Below are 27,661 nucleotides of genomic sequence, written 5' to 3'. Positions count from 1 at the left end.
TATCCTTGATAGAAACGTCACGGTTCAACGAGGAATTTGTCTTTGCCAGCACACACGCTAATAAATAACGGAGAGAATCAAGCGAATTTTCAATCGAAACGAACTCGGATGAATATTGCACTGAAATAATGACGATTAAACGCTCCAAAGGAGCCGACGATTCTCCATTTTTTTCTGGAAAATTAAACATTCGGAAATGCAAAAAAAAATCATCCTTTCAATACGCGGATGTGATATTTGGGTCGAAACTTTCAAAATTCTCACGAGACTTGGTGAAAAATATATTCGGAGCCGGTCGCACGATTTCCAAATCGCGATGACTTTTATTTCTACTAATTTTCAATTCCAGCGGGATCCAATTTGGTGCTATTTGTTCGAAGGAATGTTTTCCGACTTGGTGCAGTTGGGCCGTCGCGCCTGGAGGCTATCGGGAGCCAAAAACGTCACGTATGGAAGGAGTTTGATTGCTCCATTGCTCGCGAGCCACGGGAAAGTCCTAAAATTCTTAAAACCTATGGGAAAATCGGTTTTTATGTAAAATCGCGTCAACGCTTATTTTGCGACGTTTGGAACAGTATAATTCAATCGCATCAACTCGTAATAATGATAACGCAGAAATCGGAATGACGACGAGCAGAAAAGAGTTTCGTGAAGCGACACATTTCTTAGCATGCCAGCCCCAAGATCGGCTTTCGAGATTGAATTATTCGATCGCGGGTTGAGTTCTGCGAGTGACAATTTGCTCTTAGCCTGCTTCGGATTACGGAAATAGCGGACATTCTCATAACGCGCTTTTATTTCTGAGCGGGATAACTCGCGATGGGAAAAAAGGAGAATAAGAGAGAGAGAGAAAATACACGATCGGGCGAGCCACCAGCGCGGAGTATGTTTGTATGTATACATAAGTTATAGTCGCGGCAGTGAAAGTTGCCCGAGCCACTTTCCCCGTCTTGAGACAGAAAGAGACGGAGAGACGAAAAAAACAGAAAAGATGAAGTCAGAATTGCCGCACGTTGCGCTTCCGGGGACCTGCGTTTACGTGCGCCGTAAAACGGGGGATTACAAGCTCATTTTTCACAATTGATTATGTTGACTTTTATGGATTATTTAAACTCGACAAATATTCACTGCCAGGACTCTTTTATCACTCTCGCCTTTCGAATACCTTGGACGGGTCTCCTCCGCGAGAAATCCTGAAATCAAATGAGCCATCGCGCTTCGTCGTTTGGTGGCAGCTCGAAAGCTTCCTGAAGGCACGCGGAAATTCACAGTTCCTGACCCGCGTCTTCGCACTTTTCCTTTTTTATCCCAGAGACCTTCGAACGCACTCAGTGCACAAAAGTTTCGTTCTTTTTTCGTATCTTTTTTCATTAGTTTATTCATCGGTACTTCGAACCTCCTTTTTCAAACGTTCTCTTCCTTCTCCCCCCCCCCCCCCCCCCGCCCCTCCTTTCGTCATATTTATCGAGGAAAAAATCATTCGTATGTATCAATCGAAATGAGCGGCCGTCAGCAGAAAAAGAGACAGAGAGCCCTACGTCGCAACTTTCTCTCCACGAGAATCATCGATCCGATAATTATTCCGGGTGTACGAGGCGAAAATGGAGAGCGACGCGGTCTTCCCCTCGCCTCGCCTCGGGCCGCTTGTGCCTCGCTACTAATTCTCACGTACCGTAAGAGCCATTTATCGCGATGAATAAAGAGGCGAATTCAATTGTTGTAGGTCAGTAACACCGAGCATGTTGCAAAAAGTGCGTCTAGTCGTGGAAGATCTCGAATGGAGTGATTTTTTTTCATTCGATGATTAAAAAACTTGATTATTGTCGAAAAAATAAAAAAAAATTCATTTCATTATACACGACCAACGAAAATTGGACGATTTTTCGTTTTTGTCGAACTTACGACAGCGTTTTCGGGAGAAACGATAAATTGAAAAGGAACTCGAAGCTCGACCGATCATTTTATGCGGAACGGAAGAAACGAATGCGGCGAGTTCCTAAAATTCTTGAAATTTTTTCCCTCTCACGCCGCGCTCGTTGCTATTCGAGGAGAACGATGAAAAATGCGCAGCACGCACACCCGGAATAACATGGAAAATTCCATAATTCGCTGAGAAAAAAGAAAAAGAGAGAGAGAGAGAGAGAAAGAGAATTAAATTCCCAGGAATCGCGAAGGCGCGAGCAGCAGCGAAAGTTACGCTAATCTCGTTTCCATTTCTCACCGGAAATCTGAGAGAGCCGCCTGTGGGTAAAACCGCCTCGCACACATATCCGCAATCGTCTCAATCCTGATAAATCAACGCGGGCATATTTATAAAGAGATTAATCCAGATATAAAAAGTTGTTTTGATAAATAACCGAAGTTGAGTGTTGCCTCGAGCGGATGGATCTTTTATTTTCATCGTATTTTTCATTCCTTTTTACATTGCAATCCAAAATCATTAGCCGCATAATCACTTTCACGAGGGCACTTCCTCCTGCATGCTTTTATGCCGAATGAACGATCGAAACTTCCGTTAAATCGGAGCAGCTGAAGAATTACTTGATTTTTTTAACCAAATCGATGTCGATTTTTTTTGTATTTTTATAAAAAAATTCATCGAGCGACGAAGTTGGAGTTGAACGAAATGATCGAAAAAAAGATTGATAATTCATTATTTTTTTATTCAACGAATTATTGGCGTGGCTTGAAAAATAACGAATTGGAAATTCGGCAGGGAAGAAAATTGGAGATTTACTGGAACTATTTGAGAGTTTTTTTAGATCGTTTCGTATGGACTCCAGCGTTGGAAACTTCAGCGTCATTTCGAATTTGATAAAAACCTGGTGAATAAGACGCGATCGCAGGGACGAATTTCTCTAAAAATCCTGAAAACGTCATAATCCTCGAGTAATCTTTTCGGTCGCGATCTCAAGCACGTCGTTTTTCGGGGAAAGGTGGGTCAGAAAAATCTGGTTCGTCGTACAATTCACTTTCAAACTTTCTCTGCCTCATTCTCTCTCTCTCTCTCTCTCTGGACCGCGGGGCCGAGTCCGCGATGGCCGAAAACGACCAATTTTTCCCGACGAAAAAGTATTCGAGGTATTTTTTTGCCGCTCCCCGCCTAGAAATTTGTTAGGGTTCACCTGTTCATGATGAGGTCATGATCAGGTTTTGAAACGGGCAATCCTATTGTTAAAAGCCTGATGTGGCCGCTATAAGGTTTTCCACAATAATTTCCAAAACAGCCTAATCTAAAATGGCCCTGATCGGGTTCGCCTAGATAAGGCCTTTTTGACCGTTATCTCATTCAGGTCCTGCTCAGGCTCGACTTAATCACGCCATATGTGGAAATCCTTATGAGATTCCAGCTGGAATCTACCACAATACTGCCTTGACAGTACTTGTTCTATTAGGTCCTTCCAAGGCTTGCCTTATGACTGGCACAAACGCGTATTCGAATATGGTGAATAAGTTATATTCCATTAGTGTTTTATACGAGATCCGAGTGACAAGTTTCCAAGTGATTTTCAAAGTGAGTTTCCATATATTTGATGAAGTTTTATTCTATTCGTATTTTATAAAAGATCCGAGTGACGAGTTTTCAAGTGAAATCAAACAATAAAAAAATTTTATCTGAACATAAGTTGAAATGAATCGAGATGAGCAACGTCGGTATAAGGCGCGCATGCGTATGCGAAGATATCGCTCTATGCGTAAATTTTCAAAAGGTATGTACAATTTTAAAGTGATTTGCATTAATTATGTGAACGAATTAAAATTGACATTATACAAACGAACGAGAATTGTGTTGAGAGAATTATTGATACAAATTTGTGATTTTTCTCTTGGAAATTCTAAAATTGTGTCAATCTTAGCACACCAATCATTTTATTTTATTGTTTAATATTTCACAGATTTACATAGCCCGAGTACTAGTTTTGCTTCGGTAACTAGAGAAAGAAATGAAAACATCACAGATGGTGTGACAAAGATTTTTGATAATGAAAACAGTGAGTCTGCGACAAGTTCAATCAATGGTGGGGAATTGAATTTTAACAAACATGACAGCGAAGGGCATACTGATAATAAAGAATCCAGCGGTGATGAGCTAAACAGAGACAGCGATGGAAAATTCACCAATGAAGAAAGCAGCGAAGCAACATCTAATAATGAAGAGAGCAGCGAAGTAGAATCCATGAATGAAGAAAGCAGCGAAGAAAATTCTGACGGGGACAGGCAGTGTAATGAAGAAAACCAAGAGCGGAGAGGGCATCCTGTTGAAGAAAACACTGAAATTTTAGAACTGCGAAAGTGGGCTGTGGCTGCTCGTATTCCACAAACACAGTTGGATAAATTGCTTGAAATTCTTCGAAAAAGATTGTTACCAGAATTGCCAAAATCATCAAAAACTTTCCTCAAAACAACATCAGCAATGTATGAAATTGAAAAGTTCAAGGATGTTGATGGTGCTGAAATAGGTGACTTTGTGTATTTTGGAATAAAACACCATCTCCAAAGAATTGTGAACTCCAATTTGCACAAAGACAATATATTGTACCTGCAATTTAACATCGATGGAATTTCCCTGTTTAAATCAAGCAGTAAGCAACTCTGGCCAATTTTATGCAAAGTTTTTTCTGAACCCGACGTATATCGAGTTTTCCCAGTGGCTATATACGCCGGAATCGAAAAGCCGCACGTTGCGAACATGTATTTTGAAAAATTTAACAATGAGATGTTAGATCTTTTACGCGAAGGAATCGTTATAGATGGGACGCTACTCGAAATTCGTATTATTTGTTTCATTTGCGACAAACCCGCTCGCTCTTTCGTCAAATGCATAAAAAACCATGGCGCATATTATGCCTGTGAGCGTTGTACTGTTAAAGGTGAGAGATATGATGAACGTATAATCTATCCATCCACAAATTGCCCGGAAAGAACAAATGAAAGTTTTCGGAGACAAGAACAACCTGAACACCATAGAGGGGTCTCACCTTTACTAATCATCGCTGAACTCGACATGGTTATGCATTTTGTGTTGGATTTTATGCATCTTTGCTGTCTTGGCTTGATGAAAAAATTGCTCGAATATTGGATGAAGGGTGATCGAAAAGTAAAAATGAGCCACACAGGGAAATCAATTTTGACCTACATTTTACTTGAACTGCAATCGCAAATACCTCAAGAATTTCAACGCACAACCAGATCATTGGCCGAGATTGCAAAGTGGAAAGCAACGGAATTCCGATTTTTTTTGTTGTATCTCGGATCAGTTGTTTTGAAAAAAGTTCTACAAGATGACTTGTACAAACATTTTATGCTCTTGCATGCGGCTTGTAGAATTTTGTGCTCAAAAGACCTGGCGTTGAAATTCAATGAACAGGCAAAGACTTATCTTACACGATTCGTACAACTCAGCGAATTTTATTATGGAAAACAGAGCCAAGTTTTAAATATGCACTCGGTAATACATTTGGCCGACGATGTCAAAAATCTAAAATGTCCTTTGAATAATATCACCGCATTTCCGTTTGAAAGTTCATTAGGAAAAATTAAAAAAATGGTCCGAAATGGCAATCGTCCGCTGTCTCAAATATGTCGTCGGTATTATGAAGAATTTCTCGTTAATACAGATAAAACTGAAATACCACAAGCTGTGATAATAGTCTACAAAAAAGTCAAAAAAGGCATCGAACCACAAAGAAACAGAATAATAAAAAAGCTTCAATATAAAGAATTTACTCTGACTAATAATTCACCCGACAACACGGTAATGCTCCAAAACGGTCAGATTTTAATGATCAACGCAATATATAAATTGTCTAATCAACATCAAGAAGAAATTAAGATCGCCGGAAAAATTTTGAGTCGAGAAAAACCTATTTTTGAATATCCGTGTAACTCACAGACCCTGCATATGTGGAAGGTAAAAAAAACCAACATTAACAAAACTTGTGCTCTTCAAAATATTCAGGCCAAAATGGTGTGCTTGAAAATCGATGATGGTTCAGAAGAAAAAAAAATCTATGTAATGCCATTACTTCATACGTAAAAAAATGAGTTCAAGTGTCGACATTCTAATGTGTACTTTTTTCTGATTTTTTTCTCTATATGGGAATGTATATCTCAATTCGTAATTTGAAATTCCCACTTTATTTTTATGAGCAATTACCATTACCTCTGTGAGTGTTGAAACATAAAAAAAAATTGAAGTATGTATGACTGAAAATAACGCAGGAGACAAGAACAATTCTAACCTCAAAATTATCACATCGCATTTCGCGTCGTCGATACTGGACAGTTCGGAACAAACGCTTGAAGTTGGAACGTGTACTACCGTCATCTCAGAATTCGGCAAATCGTAAGTTTTTTTTCTTTATATTTATTAACATGACTTTTCCATGCATAATCAATCACTATTACGAATTTTCAATGATTTCACGAAAAAAAAACCTGAAAGTATAAACGGTCCAGAATATTGCTCAAAACGAAAATTATAACCTAAAAATGACCGCGCCATTTCGTTGTTTGCACAAACGGAATTCATGACCTTCGTAAGTCGAGATATCATTTATATTTCGAAAATGAGAAGGAAAAAATCAAAAGAAAAGATTTTTTCAAAGTAAGATACTTGCACAATAAATGAATGATGGAAAAACATTAGCAATAACCTCAAAAATTACGCGTGGTCGTGACTTGTTTGAAGCAAAAAAAGTTTTCCTCATGTCTAACGGTGTAATATGTATAATTTGTATAATTATAAAACTGTTTATAATAAGTAAAAATAATCATGATTCAAATAAGAAGAAAAGTGTCATATTTTTTTGTACTGTGTAGATGGATAACGTTTTCAAACTGGTTGAATTCAGAGAAGAGAATGACGGACAAAAAAAATCAGTTGATGTTATTCCAAGTAGTTGGATAGCTTATGATAAAAACACCGATGGACTCATGGCAAAATTTATGCCCCCACCATATGATGAAGAGAATTCAGCATTACTGCATTCACTTATCGAATGTTGTGCTCCAGCACCGGAGGATTGGCCAGCTTATGCAGTCACTGTACGCGGCAGAGCTAGTAAGTTAAATTACTTGATATTATTATTATTTCATCATTTGCCACTATATTTTTTCCTGAATATGTACCAATTTGCTTTCGACTTCACAGGAACTTATCAAGAAGGCTTGAAAAAATTGAGAATACTCGACCAAAAAGACCATGCATTCTCTACTGACGATGAATATTCTTCAAGTGACAAAGCTAGGATGGCAATGGAATCCTATAAAACGGGAGAACGGGTTTCTAACAGTCTTTGGGAGGTTCCTGAATTGACGGATGAAAATCTGAATCTAAGTAAGTATTTTTAGTTATTTAGTATATTTAGATATTGATTCTGAAAATTTGAATCCAAGGTTTTTTTGACTAGATTTTGACAAGATAAGTATATTTGACTCTAAAAGAATATGAAAGGAAGATTTGTAGCCAAAGTTCTTTCTGATGATTTAACGGAGACTCTATTTCCATCATCTAGAAATATTTTGGAATCTGAGATCAATTTGATATTCATTATTTTCAGTATCCGAAACGTTTGAGCTAGCTACTTCGGAAACAGTATCTAAAACAAAAGAGAAAGAGTCGACAAAAAAGATCAAAGGTTTCTTGTAATTTTTTTTATATTCCAAAACATGGTTCTTCTCGTTTTTAACAAATAGAATTTCTAATTTCTAGTGGTGCAAAACAAAATCATCCCCGAGTCTTTTACAAGTACTCAAATACGACATGAGAGCACACCTCCTCTTATGCTATTTAACGACATGGTTTCGGTAATAAATGACTGTAATTTATTGAAAGGTTAGTATTTTTTTAATATGAAATTTGACTAGATTTTGACTCTAAAAATGTGATTCTAAATATTTTTTTGACTAGATAATCTCTGAAAATCGGATTCTGTTTTTTTTTTTTTTTTACTAGAGATTTGATTACATTTTGACTCTAAAAATCTGAATCCAAGTATTTTTTTGACTAGATAAGAATATTTGACTCAAAAAGAATATGAAAGGAAGATTTGTAGCCAAAGTTCTTTGTGATGATTTAACGGAGACTCTATTTCCATCATCTAGAATTTTTTTGGAATCTGAGATCAATTTTATATTTATTATTTTCAGTATCCGAGACGCTTGAACCAGCAGCTGCCTCGGAGACAGTATCTAAAAGAAAAGAGAAAGAGTCGACAAAAAAGATCAAAGGTTTCTTGCAATTTTTTTCATATTCCAAAACATGGTTTTTGTCGTTTCTAACAAATGGAATTTCTAATTTCTAGTGGTGCAAAACAAAATCATCCCCGAGTCTTTTACAAAGACTCAAACACGACAGGAGAGTACACCACCTCTTATGCTATTCGACGACATGGTATCAGTAATGAAAGATGGTGCTTCATTGGAAGGTCAGTATTTTTTAAAAATAAAATTTGATTTTGTAATGGGAAATATAATGCTCATTCGATGTTTCAAGTCAATTCCATAAATTTATGATTTTATATGTTTCAGATATCAAAGCAGCCGTGACTAAAGGTTTCTATGCACAAAGCCTTCATTTGGCGCAAATATCGACTCAACTAGAAGAACTGAAAATTATGTGTACAGAAACTGTAGCCAACAAGATGTCCGAGCTTCCAAACTTCAGCAGTCCAACCAAAAAACATAATTTAATTCTGCCATTAAAAAATATGCAAGACTTTATGGACTTCGAGGCTAAACTACTCGCCGATGAAAAATTTCGTAATGACATTGTGAGTTTGCGTTTATATTCAACTCACTATAAAAACTACTTCTCCACAGATTTTTCGAACTCAATTTTCAGTGGGAAAATTTTTTATTTTATTTTTATGTTCATTTATTATCATATTTAAATTTATTTATGTTTCAGATTGCAAGCATGTGGCGGATTGCTAGTATTTCCGTGCCAATGCAACAGACCGTACGGGATATTTTCAAAAAATTCATCTCTCGAGACATTGTTGTACAATTCACCGCAGTGAAGAATACGGGAAGAAAGCAAGTCCTTTCCAAAACTAAATTCTTCTCGTGCGTTCAAGGTATTTATTCAAATATTTTATATTTACTAATATATTTATTCAAATATTCAGTATTTATTCAAATAATAATTGGACGTGGATACAATTTTCACTATCTTAACGAAAATTAAAATATCGAGAATTTAATTGATATTTGCTGTTTTCAGATGTTGTTATCGCAAAATTCGCCAGCGACGAGAAGAAATCCGTAAGCGTCAAAGATTTTGAGCAAGCTGTTGGCAGAGTCATCAACAATGCCAAGGATTGGGATGGAAATCGGGCTATACGCCAAAAAAATTCCCAATAAACGCGTATTTTTAAGAATATAAAATTAGACTCTGTATCCACATGTTCCTCAAACTTGACAATTTAAAAAACATAATTTATGTTTATAAAACATAATTATTAATTTATATGTTACACATGTAAAAATATTTAAAAAAAGATTTATAATTTACATGATTGATTTAATAAATATTTATAAAATAATGATGTCTTCTAGAAGTATATTTGCACGAGATTTTCATGTAGGGACAATCTGACAGTAGCCTAGTCGAAAACCCTGATCACCGCCCGGTCAGATAACCTAATCAGGGTCTGTAAACGAGCGTGATCCGACCCGGGCCAGGGCGCCCTATTCGGGCCTGACCAAACAACCTGGTCATGGCCATTTGTTTTAGGGCGTAACATTTTGGAACAGGGTGTCATCAGGTGGCCTTACAAGCGCCTTACCAAGGCAGCATGGCAGCCTGACAATACCCTAAGGAGGTACCTAGGAAATTTTCTAGGCGGGTCTTTCTCCTCGCCCTTCCCTGCCGTCGCTTGTTCACCGGAGTGTAAAAAGCGCGCAACAACGTTTTTTCATCCGTTCCCGTTGGAGTGTGAGAAAAAAAATGAAAATAAAAGCAAACAAGCGCAACAACAACAAAGAAAGAAAAAAGGGGCAGGAGGAGGATGGAAATGAAAAGCGTCGTGTACAGGTGATGTCTGAGAGCGTGGAAAAACGAAAGTGAGCGTCGCGCGCGCGCCTCGCGCTATCTCGAATCGTTTCGTTCCGCGTAAAACAGCATGATCGCGCTTCCTCGTCCTATGTTCGCCTTGCCATCGCCCGCGGTGAAGGAAAAACCCAGGGCACAAAAAGCGCACGAAACGCTACGACGAAGCGACGAACGAACGACGCGGAACAGGAAAGGTTCCTCGGATAGAAAAAAAAGCTTTGCTTTTTTCCCTTATCAAATCGTCAGAAAATTCATGAAATTTGTGCTGGTGAAACCCCCCCAAAAAGGCGGTTTTCTGCTCGTGAAATAAAAATCGAAAGGAATGTTGACATTTTGATAATATTACAACAATATTCTGGGCGAAAGGAGAATTTTCAATTCTTTCAATTTTCCAATCTCCTCCCTAAAATCGCTCCATCATCCTCTCGTTCCAATTTACCACTCGCGCGAGATTCGATCTTTTGAGCGAGGAGCAGGAACGAATGAAAGCGGAAGGGATCCGACACGCATCGAGAAAAAGTACGGGTTTGGTGCGTCGCTCGTCGATTTTCGAAAGCCTGAAAAATTCTTCCGTTATTCTTTCGGCTCGGTAAGTCCTCTACGTTCGGTCGAAGATCGAATTCAGGCTTTCGAGAACGCCGAGTTAATAGTCCCTCGTTGAGGCACGTTTGTTTTTATCTCTAGCTTTTTTATTTTTGCGTATATGTACTGTGACATATCGAAACGACACAATGAGCTCGCTCCGATGTTACCGAGTTGACCTAGTCAGGCGCCCACTGGCTGTATATAATCTAAAATTAATTCCCAACAGCTGCTACCACGTCGATGAATATCTGTGTGTATTGGAATATATACATTTATATTACGAATGTCGAGCACCATCGAGCGCTTCTGCTTTTATTTACGCGAAGAACGACGAAATCGTGGATTTGTTCAAGCCTCGGAACTCGCGTTTGGAATTGTGAAATTCCTCCGGTCGATCTCCGGTCATTTTGGACTCTGGATAGGTGTCAAGGCTGCGAACGCTTTGGAGAACACTCTTCCGAAGCGCGCCCTGCTCGCACTTTCTCTTTCGCGATTCAACATCGTTCCTTCCGCGCCACCTTCCCCGACCCATCGTGCCATTCGTTTCGGATAACTTCGTCTCCCTTTTCGGCCAATCACGAGTTCCTTCGTTCGCTCTCCGGCTCGCGGGAGCCGCGGGGACTTTTGGATTCGAAAGGACGAAACGGTTGGTCTCGTCGGAACGTTGAAATCCTTTGGTCCCGAGATCGAAAGTAGTTCTGAGGGTACATTTTGTTCCGGGTGCGTCCGTCGATTCTTGATCAATCTCAGCGCGTTGGAGGCTGATTAATTAGGGCGGGGAACGCTCCCGCGGGTGAGCGAAAATGGCAGGGGAGCAGGAAGAGGGAAAGAATTGAAAAAGAAAATGTGAGAAGAGGAAGGACGAAGAGGAGGAGGAGGCGAGGAGAGAAACTGACATTTGAACGGCCTCCTTTCCCCATCGGCACGTGTGGGGCCGCACACGATTTTCGGCCGCGTTGAGTTACCGCTAGAAAGTACCAATACGAAACGTCAACGTTCGTTGATCGCTGAAACTCGTTAGAGACGAATAAAGTCGTCGTGAATGGAGAGTTCGCCGAAAATAGGCGAGCCTCGTCGAATGTTCGTTTTATTTTTCTGCCTCCTCGCTTTTCTCCGTTCCGTCACTCGCCCCGGAATTCGAGACGTCGTTGCGGTTCCGGATTCGTTCGTCTCCGGGTTTCCTTCGCGGGGAACCGCGCGGAGGCACGAAAGGCGGTCCCAATATTTCCTCGATCGGGCCGCGTCCGCGCATCTTCGATTCACTCGCATCGTAAAACGACTCGTGATTTAAACGGCCAATGAGTACGAGAAATGAATAAATGGAAAATGCGCCACGAAATTCCAGGCTGCGATATTAATTAGTCCAATTAAGGAGATTCGAACGATAGCCGCATAAACATGCTGGGCGGCGGGGGCCCATTAAATCCTCGTAATCACAAAGATATTTTGTATTTCCATAGGCAATTATCGCGCCTCGGTGATTCCATGCGAAAGAAAAAGTGAGGAAAAAAGTTCCAAATGAAATGGCACGAGAAGAAAATCATTGCGTAATTCGTAATAATTGTGCGAAGCGCGCGGAGTGATTGTGCGTTTATTCTCGTAAATCATAACGCGCGGGAGCAGATAAGCTGCTTCGGTGCAGCCAGTAATTATGATCCCCTTAAGGTCCCGGGAGGGAGAGCCGAGGAATCTCCTGCTCGTCGATGGATAAAGCAGCCCCCCCCCCCGCCCCGCCGCTCTTCCGATTATATAAACGGAACGTGTGGCAGAGGACGCGTTAACAAAGGGTGGAAGAAAAAGCATCCGTTAAAAACAAACGAAGGAAGAAAAAAGCGAGGATTTACGTTGTTCAATTAAGGAAATGCCGAATGGGGAAAGTTCGTCACGCTCCCATTAACTCGCGAGCGTATCTCACACGATTCCGCTATTTTTTCGTGGCCGAAGTTTCCGAGTCTTTGCTTAATTCTTACGTTTTCACCGGTTCCGGGATTTTTCTCCGAACGGGATCTTTCCGCGTGCGCGCGTCAACGTCCCGAAGGATCGTCACTTGTTTCTCAATCGCTTCATTTCTCGAGTTTGACTTGACCAAGTCCATTTTTCCCAGTAACTTCACTCGTCCCCGTCAACCTTGAAGCCGAGTGAAAAATCCGACCTGCATCCTCCGACTCGCGAGCGAGTAGCGTGTCCATGATTGAATAAAAGCTGCCGCAACAGTCTCGCCTCACTTCCTAGTTCTCTCTGACTCACGTTTGCCTTTCGCTTTCACTACGTGTACCGAAATAACCGAGAGACTTATTTCCACGCACCTTTCTTTCTCACGCGACTCATTCCGCACAGGCGTCGCCTTGTTTTCATCCATGGAGCAGAAGAAATATCGAGCGCGCACTGCCTGCGAGCCGAGACGACGAATCTTTACGAAAAATCGATTGCGATCGCGATTGCGGATTCGGAGCGAAAATGAGCGAACGAAAGTCCGACCGAGTCGCGGTAGCTCGATCCGCTGTTCGCGAGGAGTTTCAATCCACGCGGTCCGTTCGTTCGATCCTTTTCGTCGATTATTCCCCCGAACCGCCGTTTTTCCATTCCTTTTACGAGATATTCAGAAAATATGGAAAATCGCTTGCGAAATCGAGTAAAATTCGATAAAGTTTCTCCGTCTTTTAGTAATTGGAGAGCGACTCATTGGAAGACAGCGGTTTCACGAAATTTCGGAGGAATCGAGTTGCCTGGATGCTCGAGAAGGAGAACGCCAGGTTTTTTCATACTGCGCACTTCCTTGAGCTGCTCACCATGGAGCAGCTCATTCAGGCGGGAGAAGGGAAGGACGAGCGGGGCAGGGGAGGGAGGAGGGAGGATTCTCGCACTCTCTCAACCCGGAAGAGAAGTCTCGGTCGTGTACGAGTCGTTGAGCGGGGTTCTTTCTTGCCGAAGGTGCGCCGACCGAGCCACCGATCGTCGGAGAAAGTAATCACGGCCCACGCCAACGGTTGCCAACTTAACTAGACACTTTTCATAAACTTTGCCTCTTATCTGAGCGCAGAGATTCTCACTTTATGGATTATTTCATGCGCGACGTTACGACGGGACTTATTTTCAGGCTGAGAAACGCGATTTCGCAGCGAAGTTGAAGCACGAAATTGAAGCGAGGAACCGCGGCTGGCGAATAAACGAATAAACGAACATGAATGAGCCGGAGCGATTTCGAAAATTTTCAACATTTCTTTCTTCAATAATTCATTAATTATAGTATTTCAGAGAATATCGTAAGTTGCCGTATCTTTTATTTTTTTTTATCTTTCGATTGCGACCTCCTCGAGCTCGGTAGCTCAACGCGTTGAACAGATATCGATTATTTATTTTTTAATTGTGCATCAAAAACTGGGTCGGATTTTCGCACACATTTCTCATGTTTATTTGTCTTTTATTTAGTGACAAATCTGGTGGCATAATAAATTTTATATGCCTATATATTTTAGTTCCGGTGCTTCGTATTTACTCGAAAATATTTCGATAGTTTTCATTTGCGGAATGTCATTTTAACAGACCATGGGCGACGTCGAAAGTTCATATTTTCGAATTCAGAATGGAGAGTAGTCGTTTTGTAGACCGGAATCTAGAGTAGCAAAAAATCGAAAGTGCATTTATCGAGCGTACGTAATTGAAGACTTCGAAGCCGACGAAATCGTCTCGATTCTCGAGGAAAGTGTATACGTGGAAAACGCGCTTGAAATTCGTCCTCGACAGGATCGATCGGCAAGAGCTCCGAATTCGAAAAATTGATGATGAAACAAAAATATGTATAGAAAAGCGCGAAGAAACGATGAATCGCGAGATCCAGGTGTGCGCGAATTTCATTCGCGGCGGCGAGTTTAATTGATGTTTATAGCGCAATTAACGGTACAGGAAAAGCGGAGGAAACGGGCATACATTCGAAGCGAGTTGGCCGATCGTAATACCGATTTAAAAAGGCATGCAGCGTCGGTACAACACGCACAAAGACACAGCTCGGTGCTGGGGCACGATCGTGTGAAAAGTGCAAGGGTGCGAGTGAGATCGGCTTTCGTGCAACTCCGTTCGGCTCGCGGTAGTGGCTTCGTGCTCGAGTTGAAAGTGAAAACAGCTCGTTCCCTTGCTCCGCAGCCCCTTGGCGGGCTCGCGGCTCCGGCAATTTAGCGTAGAGTTCCTGCTCTGTGCACACACGAATACACACCTGTGCCTCAGTTTCCTCTTCTACATATTCCCCCTTCCCGGTCTCGCGTTCGCTCTTTTTATCGCGTGTTTCCGGGTTCGATGCAATCTTCTCGTCTTTCCTCAGCGGCGATTCAAACGCTTTTTTCTCCTATTCTCCGACGCAGGCTCATCAACGAGCATCATCTTCGAATTGCGACACTTTCAGAGTGCGCGCACACGCACGAGGCTTTCGGAGGCTCGCCGAGCGGTGCTCGATTCTCGACGAGCTCGCGGAACGATCGCAAGTGTTTTCTCCTTTCAAAGTTTCCCGCACCTTCCCGAGGGGCCACGAGTCGGACTATTTTCGTGCTGATAAGAGAACGGAGATAGAGAAACGGCGAAGAACGCGTGATAGGAACGCGCCAACGGCCAATGCGCAATTTTCTTTTATGGTCATTCTTATTCACATGCGTTTGAGGCCACATTTTGCGGAGCGCACATTTTTCTGTCCGAGTTTTGCCCGTTTTATGTTCAACGGCTTCAAAGCCACCGGTGCTTTATTAATTTTCCTTTACCGAAACAAGCGTTTTCGGGGCACTGCCGCGCGGCTCGGGTCTTCAGGCTCGTCGACAAGGTCGGAGCTTCTCGTGGAGCAGCCTCCCCGGCGAGCGACCTTGAGCAAAAATAGCGACGAAAAATGCACGCTCTTCGCTCGCCGATCGAAACGCTCCCCGTTTTTTATCAACGCCTATGCCATAATATTGTGAATGAGCGAGGTTATGCTCTTTATCAGCTGGCACTAGGAGTCCGGAGAGGGTCGTGAGGTCGAACGATATTCCTCTTTATCTCGCGATACGTGCCGCTATTAATACGCCAAGTTTCGCCGAGTTTTTCGTCGGTGTTGGCGCGCTTGCGTCACTCGACCGTTCACGAGTAACTCGCACGTTTGATTTTTCGATGAAAGCCTGAGCGCAACTTTTCTGGCTCATCGCGACACTTTTATCGTCGTTCTCAGGGGAAAAATAAAATCGAGAAGCGCTCGCGCGTGCACGGCTCGGAATCCCGAGCCTCCGTCAGCTGTTCCCTGCCGCTTCGCGGCTAATCAATCGAGCCCGCGATCGAGTATACAAACGCTGTTTATCGCTACGAGCGGTGATTGAAGACCCGAGGATTCTTCTGACCGCTGAAACCGCACAGTCGAGGCTGCGAAAAAAGGCTTGAATTATCACTCATGGGGGAGAGCAGCGTTTGAGGACGATTTTCACGTCCTCTTCGACAGGTTCATCACAATAAATCTCGTCCGCGGTAATATTCTCGAGTGAAAACTGGTTGAGTAACAACGCGGTCCTTCGGGCTCGTGGAATCGCTGCGCGCCTCTAAAGTAACGAGACCGGTTGCGACATTTTCATCCGTTTTTTTCTTTTCTCTCCATTCCCCGTTGTTTGGATTTTTTCCTCGAAAATAAAATGAGACGAGGGCTTGCCGCGCCTCGGCCAATTGTCAATTGTCACAAAAGCCTCGACACACGGCGATGAAAAAACGCTAAAAATCGTCTCCGCTGCATTTACACACGCACGCTCGAGCAGGCCTCGAAGAAACCTCAAAAGTGATCGAACCGAGAGAAAATCTATACTCGTCGTTATCTTCGTGTGCGCCGGAGCTCTTGTTCCTCCGAGGAACGCGACCTCGCTATCACGAATTTCCCAATTTTTTTACTCAAACGATCTTTTCCTCGCAGATGTCTATATTCGTCGTTTTTTCGATTCGCTGCCTCAGGAATAACTTTTCAAACGCCTACGAGAATCAGTTAGAATTTGCCGAATAAAACGGAACCGATTTTTATGGAAGAACACGACAGATCGTTCGAAATCTTCTTTCCGTTTTGCAAATATTCGTGAAAATGAGGACGAGTCGGAAACTAACGCAAAAACGCTTTCAAACTGCTTCCGACCTTCGTGCCCTTTTCGATATGATTATTGAAAGTACTTTGAAGAAAAAGTCAAGTGTCGTACTCGTAGATCACAGACTCGGTCAAGATGACGTGAAATTTTGCGGGGCTTCGTCTTTCGTCGATGGATTATCGCACAGTCCCAGGGAGCGCTCGACCTCGAGCAAGTTCTCTTCGGGTTACGGTCAGTGGGACGCGTGCCATCGTTCCTTTTTTCTTTTTTTTTATTCCTTCACACTCGATATATTCTCCCTCTGCTGGGGCGAATTACGAAGATCGAATGATCCAATTAGCTCCTGGGAGGCATCGACGTTTTTCTTTTTGGCCTTTCCAAAAGCGTTTCGAACTTATTTGAAAGGCGGAAGAAATGACTATTTCGGTTCAACGATTTTTCACGATCCTGAAAATTCCCGATCCTTTCAAGCTTTCTCTCGTCGCCCAAGCCTCCCGCATTGTTGGCACTCGGCTCCTCGAGTTTTCGTTGCTCGAAGGCAACGCACAGTTCGCTCGTCGGTGGCCCGAGTGGCTGGAAAAATTGGGCCTCGCCTCTCGACGATCGGCACGCAAACGCAAACGATCTCAAACTCGCGGCCATTCGTCGGGGGACGAAACGTTTCCCGCGGGGAGAAAACCACCCCTGGAACGTCCCGCCGAGCAACAGGTGTGGGCGTTCTTAAAACTCGACGTTGCGATCGTCTTTTGCCTCTATTCGTTGGATTTCTCCGGATCGAAATCCTCTCCGAAAGTTTTCGTCTAATTGGGGGGTGATTCTGATAACCAAATTCGAGAGAGCGTGTGTTTTTTTATCGGCTCCGAATTTTCCTGGTCCGGAGTACGCAAACTTTGAACAAAGAGATAGAAAAAATTCTCAATTCTCTGGCTCGACTCGCCAGAGGCTCAAACTCAGTCGAGGAATAACTATCGAGCAACGTTTCGATTCTGAATTCGCTTCAACCTCCGTAGCCTCGAATAAAAGTCAACATACAAAAGCGACTTTTCAACCTTCTATTTCCATATTATACGCGTTTCGAAAAATTGAACCGGCGCAGCCGTGAATTTCGCTTTGATTCAAGATCTCTGCAGCCTTGAGTTCGAGTTCAAAAAACCGTCATCGCAGAGCCCCCGAATCGATCGGAGACCCGAGAAATTCCGAAAGGAGTGAAAATACTGTTGAAAATTCGTTTCTCGCGTCGTCGTTTCGGATTAAAATATTTGGTATTCTCACCAACATAGGCGTGCTGCTGTCTCCAAATGTGTTGATAATGAGTCCACCTGGAGCTGGTACTATCGTCATGGATCGGAGGTAAAGGGGGGTGGACAGGATGAGGGTGTATCGTAGGGGGTGGCGGAAGAGGCGGAGGCGGAGGTTGGGGTTGGTGCGCCGGCGCGAGGACGATGTGAGGGTGCGGCGGAGGTGGTGGGGGTGGGGGTGGTTGCTGGGGCGTTCCTTGGTTTTGTTGATGCTGTTGAGTTTGTGGGTTCGGCGTTGGCTGTTGCTGGGGGTGATGAGATTGGTGGAGGACGACTTGTACCGACGGTGGGGCCAATTGTTGATACTCCATTGCGCAGCTCATGAGTGTGCGAGCCTTCGTCCGCGGGGGTTTATAGGATCATTTAAGTTTGGGGGTGAGATGAGATGCGCTCGTGGCCGAGGCTTTTTTCACTTTTCCACGCAGGAGCTTTCGGCAGAGTCTCTTTATTCTAGGAACAAGGGACCCTTTCAGTTTGTACGAGGAACGAAGCCACTGGAGCACGTGTTCACTGACACTTGCACTGTTTCACGAAGGGCTGGCACTTTCAGTCCGGAGGGACAGCGCCTCTGATCGCGCGGGGGTTGCTTTCCAGGCTAATTATTCTCCGGCCTCGATCTCAGTTCCCAAAAGATCGAGGCTTCTTTCCGGAGCTCAGAGAGCTTACGAGAAACACACGCGGTAAGGGAGATCGAGTGTGGGTCACTGGAGCTCGGTGTCACGGGGGTGCTCTTCCTCGGGAGGACTCGCGAGCGTCATTGAGGAGTCAGCTGTCCGGGACTGCGACACGTGACAACGGAACTTCACTGCTTCATTCCCCACTCGATTTATTAGCTTTTCCGTTTACTCTCGCCGGCCGCGAGGTCTTTCCGAAACACTCGTCTCTTCAAATTTGAGGAAACGGAGGACCGGCCGCGGGACCAGAATTTCACTGGAGATTAAGGAATGTCTGTGAGAGAGGCAGAGAGAGAGAGAGAGAGAGAGTGAGATCAATCGTCGAGTATTTTCTCCGAGAAAAGCGTTTCGTAAACGTGATTTCGGGACACGCTTCTATCGCGAGTTTCGGGCTGTCGAACGTGCCGCGTTCGAAAAGACACTGCGGCATTAACACGGACCAGCTCCGAAGGAGAGCTCTCCAGTGCTGAACGGCCGAGCTCGCAACTCAACCGCAAGACTCTGCTCGCACAACACGGCACGCACCGCCTCTCCGTCTCTCCCACTCATCGAGCCATTTTTTTCACTCCCTTGCCCCCCCCCCCCCCCCACCCCGCCGATTCTTCCTCCTTCCCCGCGACCGTCACTTTTCGCTCCCCCCGCGAAGTCGATCTTCGCTGTCTCTTTTGCCACTTCTCTCTGTCTCTTACATCGATCCCTCCGGTTCTTTTATCGCCCCCCCCCCCCCTCTTCCCGTCCTTCCTTCTCCTCCTCTTCGGAGCGTCACGACGCCTCCGATATCGCGACGTCTCCGGAGACTGCAATGTCTGCATCGGTACGAATCTTCTTGTTTTTCTCTCTCGCTATCCCGTAGACTCCATTTTTTTCTCATGATCCTTTCCAATTTATTTCCTGATTCTCGGGCAGCTTTTCAAACGGATTAACTCGCGTTTTTTTCGGTCATTATCGTTTTTTCCTCTCGCCCGCGCAATCTCGGTCTTTACTCCTCCCCCGGTGATCCATCCGGCGCGTCCATTTCCTCATTCGCTTCACTCGATGCGATGGGTTCGCAGGTTTTTAGGCGAATAGTATTTGAACGCTCTGCGCCACCCCAAAATCGCTTTTTTTAAGGACTGCCTCCACCGCGTTATTCTGGATTTTGAAAGGTTTTATTTATCTGGCAAAGCCTTGCGACGAAGCGCCGCACAATCTCAGAGCCACCAGGATTTTCCTTTCTTCGGGTACACACTCATTTTTTCGATCGAAAACTCGGTTGAACGCTTTCTGAGAAACAAGGGATTTTTTATTTCTCTTTCTGTGCGCTTCCTCTTTTTCGAATGGAGCGAGCTCGAATTTGGAATCTCGCGAGAGAGTCCAACGGGAGGATATTCGAAAGTCAACTGCGGATAAGTGGGTCGAGGTCTCTCGACTCTCTCGGAACCCGAGAGAATAACGAAAGGATTGTTCCTGCATGTGTACCGGTCTGGATGTACCGTTAGTTTAGGGGAGATTTGCAGATTTCAGATCTCACCTGGATACACGAATAAAAAGAAGGAGGAAAAAAATTGGCGGTTTTCAGATCGATTCGACGAGCCAAGAAACGGATGGAATCAATGTTCGTATGTGTAATCGATGAATAATAAACGACTATAACCGCGGCGATTTTCGTTGAGGATTAAACTAAAAATATACAGAAGCAATGACCTCTGGATCACGAAAAATCGAAATTTCGGTAATTACGGAATGAAAATAAAACGACTCAATGCGGGAAGGAGAGAGAAAAAGAGAAGGAGGAGGGCTCGTTTCACTAGTCGGTGAAAGTAGCCGAAAGTGGTTCCTGTCCTCCGATGTCCCCCTCGCCTCCGCGCCTACGTCGTTCGAGTTGCCCAACTTGCGAAAGTTTTACAATTTCTATATGTATATTTATGTCTCGAGCTACGAAAAAGAGGCGCGAGCGATGTGAAAACAAGAAAAGAGTGTAGTTGAAGAAAAAATGAATCAATTAACGAAATAAGTGCCTTAAGAAGTGTCGTTTTTTTGTTTTTTTTTTTAATTATTTATATTCCTCGTCCTTTCTCGTGTTCGCTCATCACGAGTTAATCAAGCTCCGCGATATCTTGGCAAGATTCGCGAGCGCGAGAGAAAGGCATAATATCATAGGGCAGCGATAAAACTTGGAATACCAATTTCAATATTAAAACGCGTATCTCACATACAAAGTGTCCCGAAAGTAGCACGAAAACAGGCTCGACGTTTGCGTTCCGAAATTCTAAAGATTAAGTCCCCTTACAACTTCGCTCTCCGACGCACCGTTTGCGAGATATCGAGAGTTCCGCCAACGGCCAATCCGCTGAGACTCCGGGGGCGGGGCTCCCCCCTCCGCGACGTCGGCGATTCGCCGGATTCAGTTTCTCCCATATCTCCCGAACGGTGCATCCCAGAAATAAATGCCCAAGAACTTTTCTCCTCAGAATTGCGCGATCTAACGGTGTGCTCGACTGAAACTCGACCTTTTGCACACCCCGTGTGCGGCCGCTCGTATATATAAAGCACTCGATAAAACGAACGCCGAGTAACATCTGTTTGTCAGCTGTTGATAATATATAACCCGGTTGCCGATCAACTCGTGTCGATGATGAAAAGATGCTGGCGTCCTTGTGGACCTCTACGCGCGGTGCAACAATACTCGTACGACATAAGACAACTTCGCAAGATAATTAATTTGACAGTGAGAAAAGCTGCGAGTCCAGCACATTCGAGAATTTGTGGTCGACTCGAGGCGGCTCTCTCGTGAGATTTATTTTATGCCGCGAACGAATGCGCGAACGATGCGCGGTGAAAAAGAACTGGCCCGAGCTCAGTTTGCTCGGTTATTTCGTGCGAGGCTAAACAAATGAGAAGAAAGGCGACCGCTTTGGTGCGGGAAATCGACGGACTCGGGGCTCCCGAGCGTTGGATCCCGAGTCCAGGAACTTTGGACGTTCGAGGCACCGGGACAAGCTGTGCAAACTCGAAACCGGCTCGTCGGATAACTTTTAGACTCCTTTTCATCAACGACATTGCGGCACGTGGTCGGTGGTCGCCATTGAAAGAGAAAAATTAGGAGAGAAATGGGATGGGGGCGGGAGAGAGAAACAAGGGAAGGGACCGCGGGAGAAATGGACGCGGGGAAGGCGCAACAAGCCTGAACAAATATCGCATCATTCGCGGCCGGATGATCGCATATTATTGTCGAACGAGAAAGGGCTTCGAACGCGAGCCTCGCTAACAATGAGCCTCACCGACAGACGTGCCTCTCTTTACGCGTACGTAATATTACGCCATTTATACGAATCCGTAAACCCAGGCTCGACTGTCGGTTGCACCTATTTTCATATTTATTAAGATATCTAAGTGTGCTTGACAGGTTCGACGCAAAACCATGCGAAATTCCCCATTCGGTGATCCTACAATCGGAACTTACGTCATGACAGTTTTCGTAACGAAATTTTACCATTGGCGAGAAAAATGGTTGAAAAGATGGTCGAAAACCCAACGAAATTCATTGGTTTTTGTAATAAATTTGTAATTTTAAATAATCTCGAAACGTCGAGCCCTGATGAAAAAAGAGACCTAAAAGCAAATGAAAAATAGCAGGAAGCTGCGATGAAAAACTCAAAAAAATACGAACCAGCTGGAATTGCCAAGCTAAAAATGTCCTCGATGGAGACTGAAAACGAATGAAAAAATGGCAGGAAGCTGCGATGAAAAACTCAAAAAAATACGAACCAGCTGGAATTGCCAAACTAAAAATGTCCTCGATGGAGACTGAAAACGAATGGAAAAGTGGGAGGAAGCTGCGGTGAAAAAGTCAAGAGAAAATTCGAACCAGCTGAAGTATAGCCAAGCTCGAGATTTCTCACAGATGAAAAAAGACTCGAACGCGACTGTTCCCTCTCAGCATTGTATACGCGAGTGTAAAAAATTCATTGAGAATTAAGAAACTGCAGGATGTGACGTCACAAGGACGCGCATCGAACGTTCTCCAAGGCGGCAAAGAACGGCGCGAGGAGGGATATAAGAGAAGAGAAAGAGACGGATTCTTGAGAATCGCGCTTATTTAAACAGAGTGGTTAACAAGAGATTTATAACAACGTTGGAATAAAATATGCGTCAAGACGGAGTTAGACATTTCTTCGTGTATATCGTAATAACGAGCGGGGTCTCTGCTCGGTGCGCGCTCGGATTGTGCACACGCGACGATTTCTCCGCGTTGATTCCACACAAAGATACTAAACTTGGCATTAATGCAAATATTGTTATTATCGATCTGATCAGGGGGCAATCGGTAAGATCTGTATTCCAGCATTAAAAACAAATCAGTTATAATGGAAAATGGAATTGGCCAGTACTCTGTTATTAGCATTTTCAAACGTGTCTCGCGACCATTGCGATCATTCGAAATGTTGCCGAGTCGATCGGTAAAAAAATAGGAGCGAGCCAAGTCTCGTTTTACAGCAATAAACTTGAAATTATAGGTCTTTTCGCGCATTGATTAATAGACGAAGAACGCAAAGTTATTTACCGGCGATTAATCAAATGATCAAACAATAATTACGCTCGATATGATCTCTCGTTGTACGGAGTCATATTCGTCGCTCCACTTTTTCATTTTTCAGTCCGATCTTTCGCAATAAGTAAGCATGGCAATTCGACGCGTTAAATAATAATTGATTTTTTTTCATTAACCAGCACAAATATAAAAGCGACTTGAGAGGGGCGGCAGAATTATGAGATCTTTCTGTCATTACGAGTAACCCGACGGTAATCGCATCTTGGGAAATGTGTCAGGCAGCACGCGTGTCTACCGTTAGTTCCGAAGGTCCTGCACGCGCGAATATCGCCGAGTGACGCGTTTCGAGCTCTTGAATATTGGACCGAAGCCCCATCGTGGCCTTCTACGTCATTAAATCCCCGCTTGAAACGATACACGTCTCTCTAACTGAGCCATTGCAGCCCTTCCTTCTTCCAACGTTCGCACTTTCTCGCTCCCTCGAGCCCGGAACAGCACCGCGCCGCGCAACGTTCTTCGTTCGAACGATAAATTTACGATGAAAAAATGGCTTCGTCGGTGCTCGTGGGCGGTGAAAATCGCTCGGTTCTCATGCGCCCGCTCAGTGGAAAATCACATTTTCTGTTTCCGCATTTCATTTCCCTCCGGATCATTCAGCCCCGAAAATCTAACGCCCAAAAAGACGATTTAACGTCAAAAAAATGTTGCTCGCTGCTACCCAACGATGCGGAAATGAGCGCCGCGACGGTCATTGCTCATTTGTTGATGCACTTCAATCGCGTCGAAAGATCGGAGGTGACTGAAAGGGCAAAAGTGCAAAAAGAAAGGGGAAGACAAAAATGAATGCAGCCATTGATCGAGCGTATAAAATCCAGTCGATCGTTATTCTTTTTTCTCGATTGCTAATTAACCCTCCAGGACCGCGCGTTGCTTCGACGCAGCACGCGCTTCCAGGCCCCAACTAACTGCCTGGTTCCATCAAGCGAGGTTAGATTGCACCATAAATACTCCTAAACCGAGAGATAAACTGCCTTAATCCATCGAAATATCAATACGAAGCCGGCGTTTCGTGTTGAGCTGGCGCTGTGTGAAAAGGTGCTTTAGTTATCGCAAAAGAAAAGTTACGTCCTTTCAAAGGGAAGCTAGTATGATGTATTTAAGGCGTTAGGTGCTAGATTCATTCGTAAATTTTCCTGATTTTACCCCCGAGTACCTGGCGCTGAGCGCAGCCAACATTAAAAAATTCGTATTTCCCAATAAAAAAAACTGAAACGTCACAATGGAATCGGAAACTAGAAAGTATTTTGAGATAAAATTATGAAGGGAATAATTTTTCGTCAGTGTGAAATAGGCCTCGGTCTGAGAGGGTTAAGAAATAAGCTAGTGAACAAAGGTTCGAAGAGAAAAGTCATGCAACTAAATAGTGAAGAGATAAATGATGATGTGCTTTTGGCGACTTACCCTTCAGGGAGGATGTTATCATGGGATCACCTGAAAACGATACAAGAACAATGTTTCGTGAACGAATATCTGATGAAATAATGATTTATTTTGTCCGTTGTTGGTTTATTTTTTTTCTTTCGTTTTTTCGTTTTTTCATATTATACAAAAGTATAATTTCCATCGTCTACATTCCACGAGAAGATCGAAGCAGTGAGAGATTCGTTGAAAAAATGTGAGCTTCTATCGTAACGATCGATTAATTAAAAAGAAAATCATTTTTGCACTTTGTGACGGATGATTTCGAGATAAAGAAAGCGAACAAGAGCGCAAGCAAATGCTGAGAGTTTCAAAGGCAGTTCGATCAGCCAAGTATGCCCCCGGGGCTCGTCTCAACCTCAAAATTCATTGTGTAAAGTACAAATGGGGCAAAATCCAGTTTTTATTCGCTAATTAACCGCGACGCCAGAAAAACATCGACGCAGTACGTATAAACGCGTGGGTTAAGGGATAAGACAAGAGTCTCGATCTCCCGAGCCTCCCACTTGTGTGAGCGCAAAATATTTTTCCCTCCATATGCCGACCTTTGAACCTTTCGGTTCAGCCCACAATGCCCATTGAAAAAACATGCACGCGCACACGACGGGAGAAAAAGTGCGAGGGAACGACCCACGCGCCTTGCTCCGTTCATTTTTCACCTTTAAAATGAAGGAATCGTTTGAGTTTGGAAAAAAAAGAGTATTTTCTCAGCGAAATGAGGAGCTTGCTCCATTTCATTCGTCGAATTTCTCTCTCTCTCTCTCTCTCTCTTCATTTTCCTAACCGAGCTGCAATCCCAAACAGGTTTTTCAATCCACAAGAATGTTGCTCGGTTGGAAAAAAGTGATTGAATTACTTCTCCGCGACGTTTTTTCGCCTTTAGATGTTCCCTTCAACAACGCTAATCTTGATGGTCGAATGAGGTAGACTTGAATACTTTTCTACAATGTTTGTTAATCGATGAGTTTTATTCAAGCTCGATCACGCTCTTACCAATAATAATCGCGCGCGCGCGCGTTCGCAGGTGGAATCTAATAAACGAATTTACGACGCTCGCATCAACAGTGGAAATATAAAAAATGTATGAAAACTCGAGGCTCGCTCGAGCGTGATGGGCCGCTCGGAAAATCTTCTATTCCCGATGAAACATTGCATTATCCTCGGCAGCGAGATGGAACGACTGCCCACCTAGTCGCGCGGGACATTCTACACGTCCTTGGACAAGCGGTATTAGCTATCTTTTGCTGCCTCCCGCTTAGATTCCCTCCCGTGCACGCGATCGAGACTCCGTACGAGAAACGATCCTATAAACCAGTCTTTCCTACATTTTCTTCTTTTTATTTATCCTTTTTTCCCCCTCGTCGCGCATCCTCATTCTGTTTCGATGAATTTATTTATACGAACGTTTCCCAATATATTTTCCCCTCGGATTCCTCTACGGTGCGCTTCTCGAACGAAAAAAATGGACTTTTTGAGCTCGCAGCCTGGGACACCGCTTGGTTGGGTGTCCGCTAAGTGGCTCGTCGCTTGGTCTTCCACCTCGAAACAGTTTTTTTCAGTTTCTGAGAGCAAACAGCGACTGTGGAGCCTCAAAAGTCGTCGAGCGGGAGAATGCTTGGACAAAAATGTCAAGTTTTGTTGCAATTCGTTTGCTCATCGTCGGCGAAAACGAATTGAAAAGTGCCTCCGGTTCGGGGACTCGAATTAACTCGAAAATATTACGGAAAATCGTTGTTTTCGAGTGAAAATGGAAATCGACGGTCGCTGCTCGGGCAACAGTTATTTATTGGTCGTTCGAGGAAAAACCCTTTGGCTCCCATCCGCACTCGCGCTCCGCCGTTAATATTTTCTTCCCTGTGCAGAGAACGAGAGGGAGGAAATAAATAAACACCTCACCGAGACTGTGCGAGCAATTGGTTTGAAGAGGCTTTTGCGTAACGCTCATCTCCCACGCTTTCCCGCTCGCACTTTTCCATTTCGCAATGATAGCGTTTTCGCGATACAGTCCGGTTAGCAAGATCGAGGCAGAGAGAGAGAGGATCATGAGCAAAAGGAGGAAAAAGAGGGATAAAGAGAAGGAGAGTCGAACGCATAAATAAAAAGGATAGCGCGAGAGCGTAACGCGCGCGCGAGTTGCGGAAAAGATTCATAAATAATTCATAGCATTGAAATCTGTTGCTTCTATATGAATAACTCGGCGTGTATTGAAGAAGAAAATGTAAAATAGATGAGAAAGAAAACGAGAGAGAGAGAGAGAGAGAAGAGAAGTGGCCAACGAAATAGAAAGAGAGAAAAAGGCGAAACAATCTTCCGCCCGAATCCTACTTCAGCGAGAATACTCGGGCGTGTGTCACAAAATGCACGTTATTAAATCGTCCATTTAAGATATTACTGCACTTACTACTGTATACGAAATTATAATTTGCCATCGTTTTGACGCATTGTTTTCTATCGGGAGCCATCGCTTTCGATGAGATTTCGGCTTTTATTCTCGAGATTTTTAAACGTGTTTTCAGATACTTTGTTTTATTCGCATTTTACGTAAGCGGGAATGAAACATCAAAGGATCCAGAAATTTTCATTAGTGGAAAGAATCTGAAGATTCTTCTCAAAATTCCCAAGATTTTTTGTCGAGTGAGTGTCTCGGGTGGGGATTAAGAATGACTGAAATTTCGAACAGCTGAAATCTCGAGTTTATAAACTTTGAATGATAATATGGAGACAGATTAACTCGACTAGAAGTACGTTTACATCGAAAATAGAATGTAACAATCGTCCGTAGAACGACGTCTAAAATATCGATTTTCCGAAAATTCGACCATCACTCTTTCGATTAATAAATTACTACGATCAGCAATACTGTGAATATTCATAATTTCAAAAATATAATAACGAAAGACCGAATATTACTGAGATCGAAATACTGAAACACCAAAAAGTCTCGAACGATCAAAATGGCGAAACGT

General features: G+C 43.5%; 3 protein-coding genes across 15 annotated transcripts in view; 2 read left to right on the top strand and 1 right to left on the bottom strand.

The window, feature by feature from the left end:
• Positions 1 to 27,661, bottom strand: part of LOC122416897 (thyrotroph embryonic factor-like) — a 45,032-nt gene that overhangs the window by 13,210 nt on the left and 4,161 nt on the right. For 8 of the 11 annotated variants that reach the window (XM_043430019.1, XM_043430014.1, XM_043430015.1 and 5 more), the window contains one exon: positions 24,678 to 24,707. The exons of 1 other annotated variant lie outside the window; for it this stretch is intronic. In XM_043430019.1, the coding sequence (XP_043285954.1) occupies positions 24,678 to 24,707 (30 nt within the window). Of the gene's footprint in view, positions 1 to 17,985; positions 19,149 to 24,677; positions 24,708 to 27,661 lie in introns of those variants that run through there. 2 more of the 11 variants (XM_043430024.1, XM_043430025.1) reach the window with 2 other exon arrangements.
• LOC122416890 (uncharacterized) lies at positions 3,109 to 6,037 on the top strand. The gene is made up of 2 exons (XM_043430004.1): positions 3,109 to 3,710; positions 3,897 to 6,037. The coding sequence occupies exons 1-2, from the start codon at positions 3,632 to 3,634 to the stop codon at positions 6,035 to 6,037; spliced, it is 2,220 nt and encodes a 739-aa protein (XP_043285939.1). The 5' UTR covers positions 3,109 to 3,631.
• On the top strand, positions 6,122 to 9,497 carry LOC122416895 (uncharacterized). 3 transcript variants are annotated; one of them, XM_043430011.1, is made up of 10 exons: positions 6,125 to 6,346; positions 6,823 to 7,063; positions 7,154 to 7,339; positions 7,563 to 7,640; positions 7,715 to 7,837; positions 8,152 to 8,232; positions 8,307 to 8,429; positions 8,533 to 8,774; positions 8,912 to 9,080; positions 9,227 to 9,496. In XM_043430011.1, exons 2-10 carry the CDS (start codon positions 6,823 to 6,825, stop codon positions 9,364 to 9,366), a joined length of 1,383 nt encoding a protein of 460 aa, XP_043285946.1. In that variant the 5' UTR covers positions 6,125 to 6,346; the 3' UTR covers positions 9,367 to 9,496. The 3 variants fall into 3 exon arrangements, with proteins under 3 accessions (XP_043285948.1, XP_043285947.1, XP_043285946.1); XM_043430012.1 differs by lacking the exon at positions 7,563 to 7,640 and having other exon boundaries at positions 6,124 to 6,346; XM_043430013.1 differs by lacking the exons at positions 7,715 to 7,837; positions 8,152 to 8,232 and having other exon boundaries at positions 6,122 to 6,346; positions 9,227 to 9,497.

The sequence above is a fragment of the Venturia canescens genome, chromosome 10 (genome assembly GCF_019457755.1).
Source record: "Venturia canescens isolate UGA chromosome 10, ASM1945775v1, whole genome shotgun sequence".
Taxonomy (NCBI): Eukaryota; Metazoa; Arthropoda; class Insecta; order Hymenoptera; family Ichneumonidae; genus Venturia; species Venturia canescens.
This window is presented reverse-complemented; position numbering and strand designations above follow the sequence as displayed.

Bases quoted from the DNA above. Each gene is read 5' to 3' on its own strand.
- LOC122416890 (XM_043430004.1), top strand. From the start codon at position 3,632: ATGAATCGAGATGAGCAACGTCGGTATAAGGCGCGCATGCGTATGCGA. The intron at 3,711-3,896 runs GTATGTACAATT...AATATTTCACAG, and splicing joins TATGCGTAAATTTTCAAAAG to ATTTACATAGCCCGAGTACT.
- LOC122416895 (XM_043430011.1), top strand. From the start codon at position 6,823: ATGGATAACGTTTTCAAACTGGTTGAATTCAGAGAAGAGAATGACGGA. The intron at 7,838-8,151 runs GTTAGTATTTTT...TATTATTTTCAG, and splicing joins TGACTGTAATTTATTGAAAG to TATCCGAGACGCTTGAACCA. The intron at 8,775-8,911 runs GTGAGTTTGCGT...TTTATGTTTCAG, and splicing joins AAAAATTTCGTAATGACATT to ATTGCAAGCATGTGGCGGAT.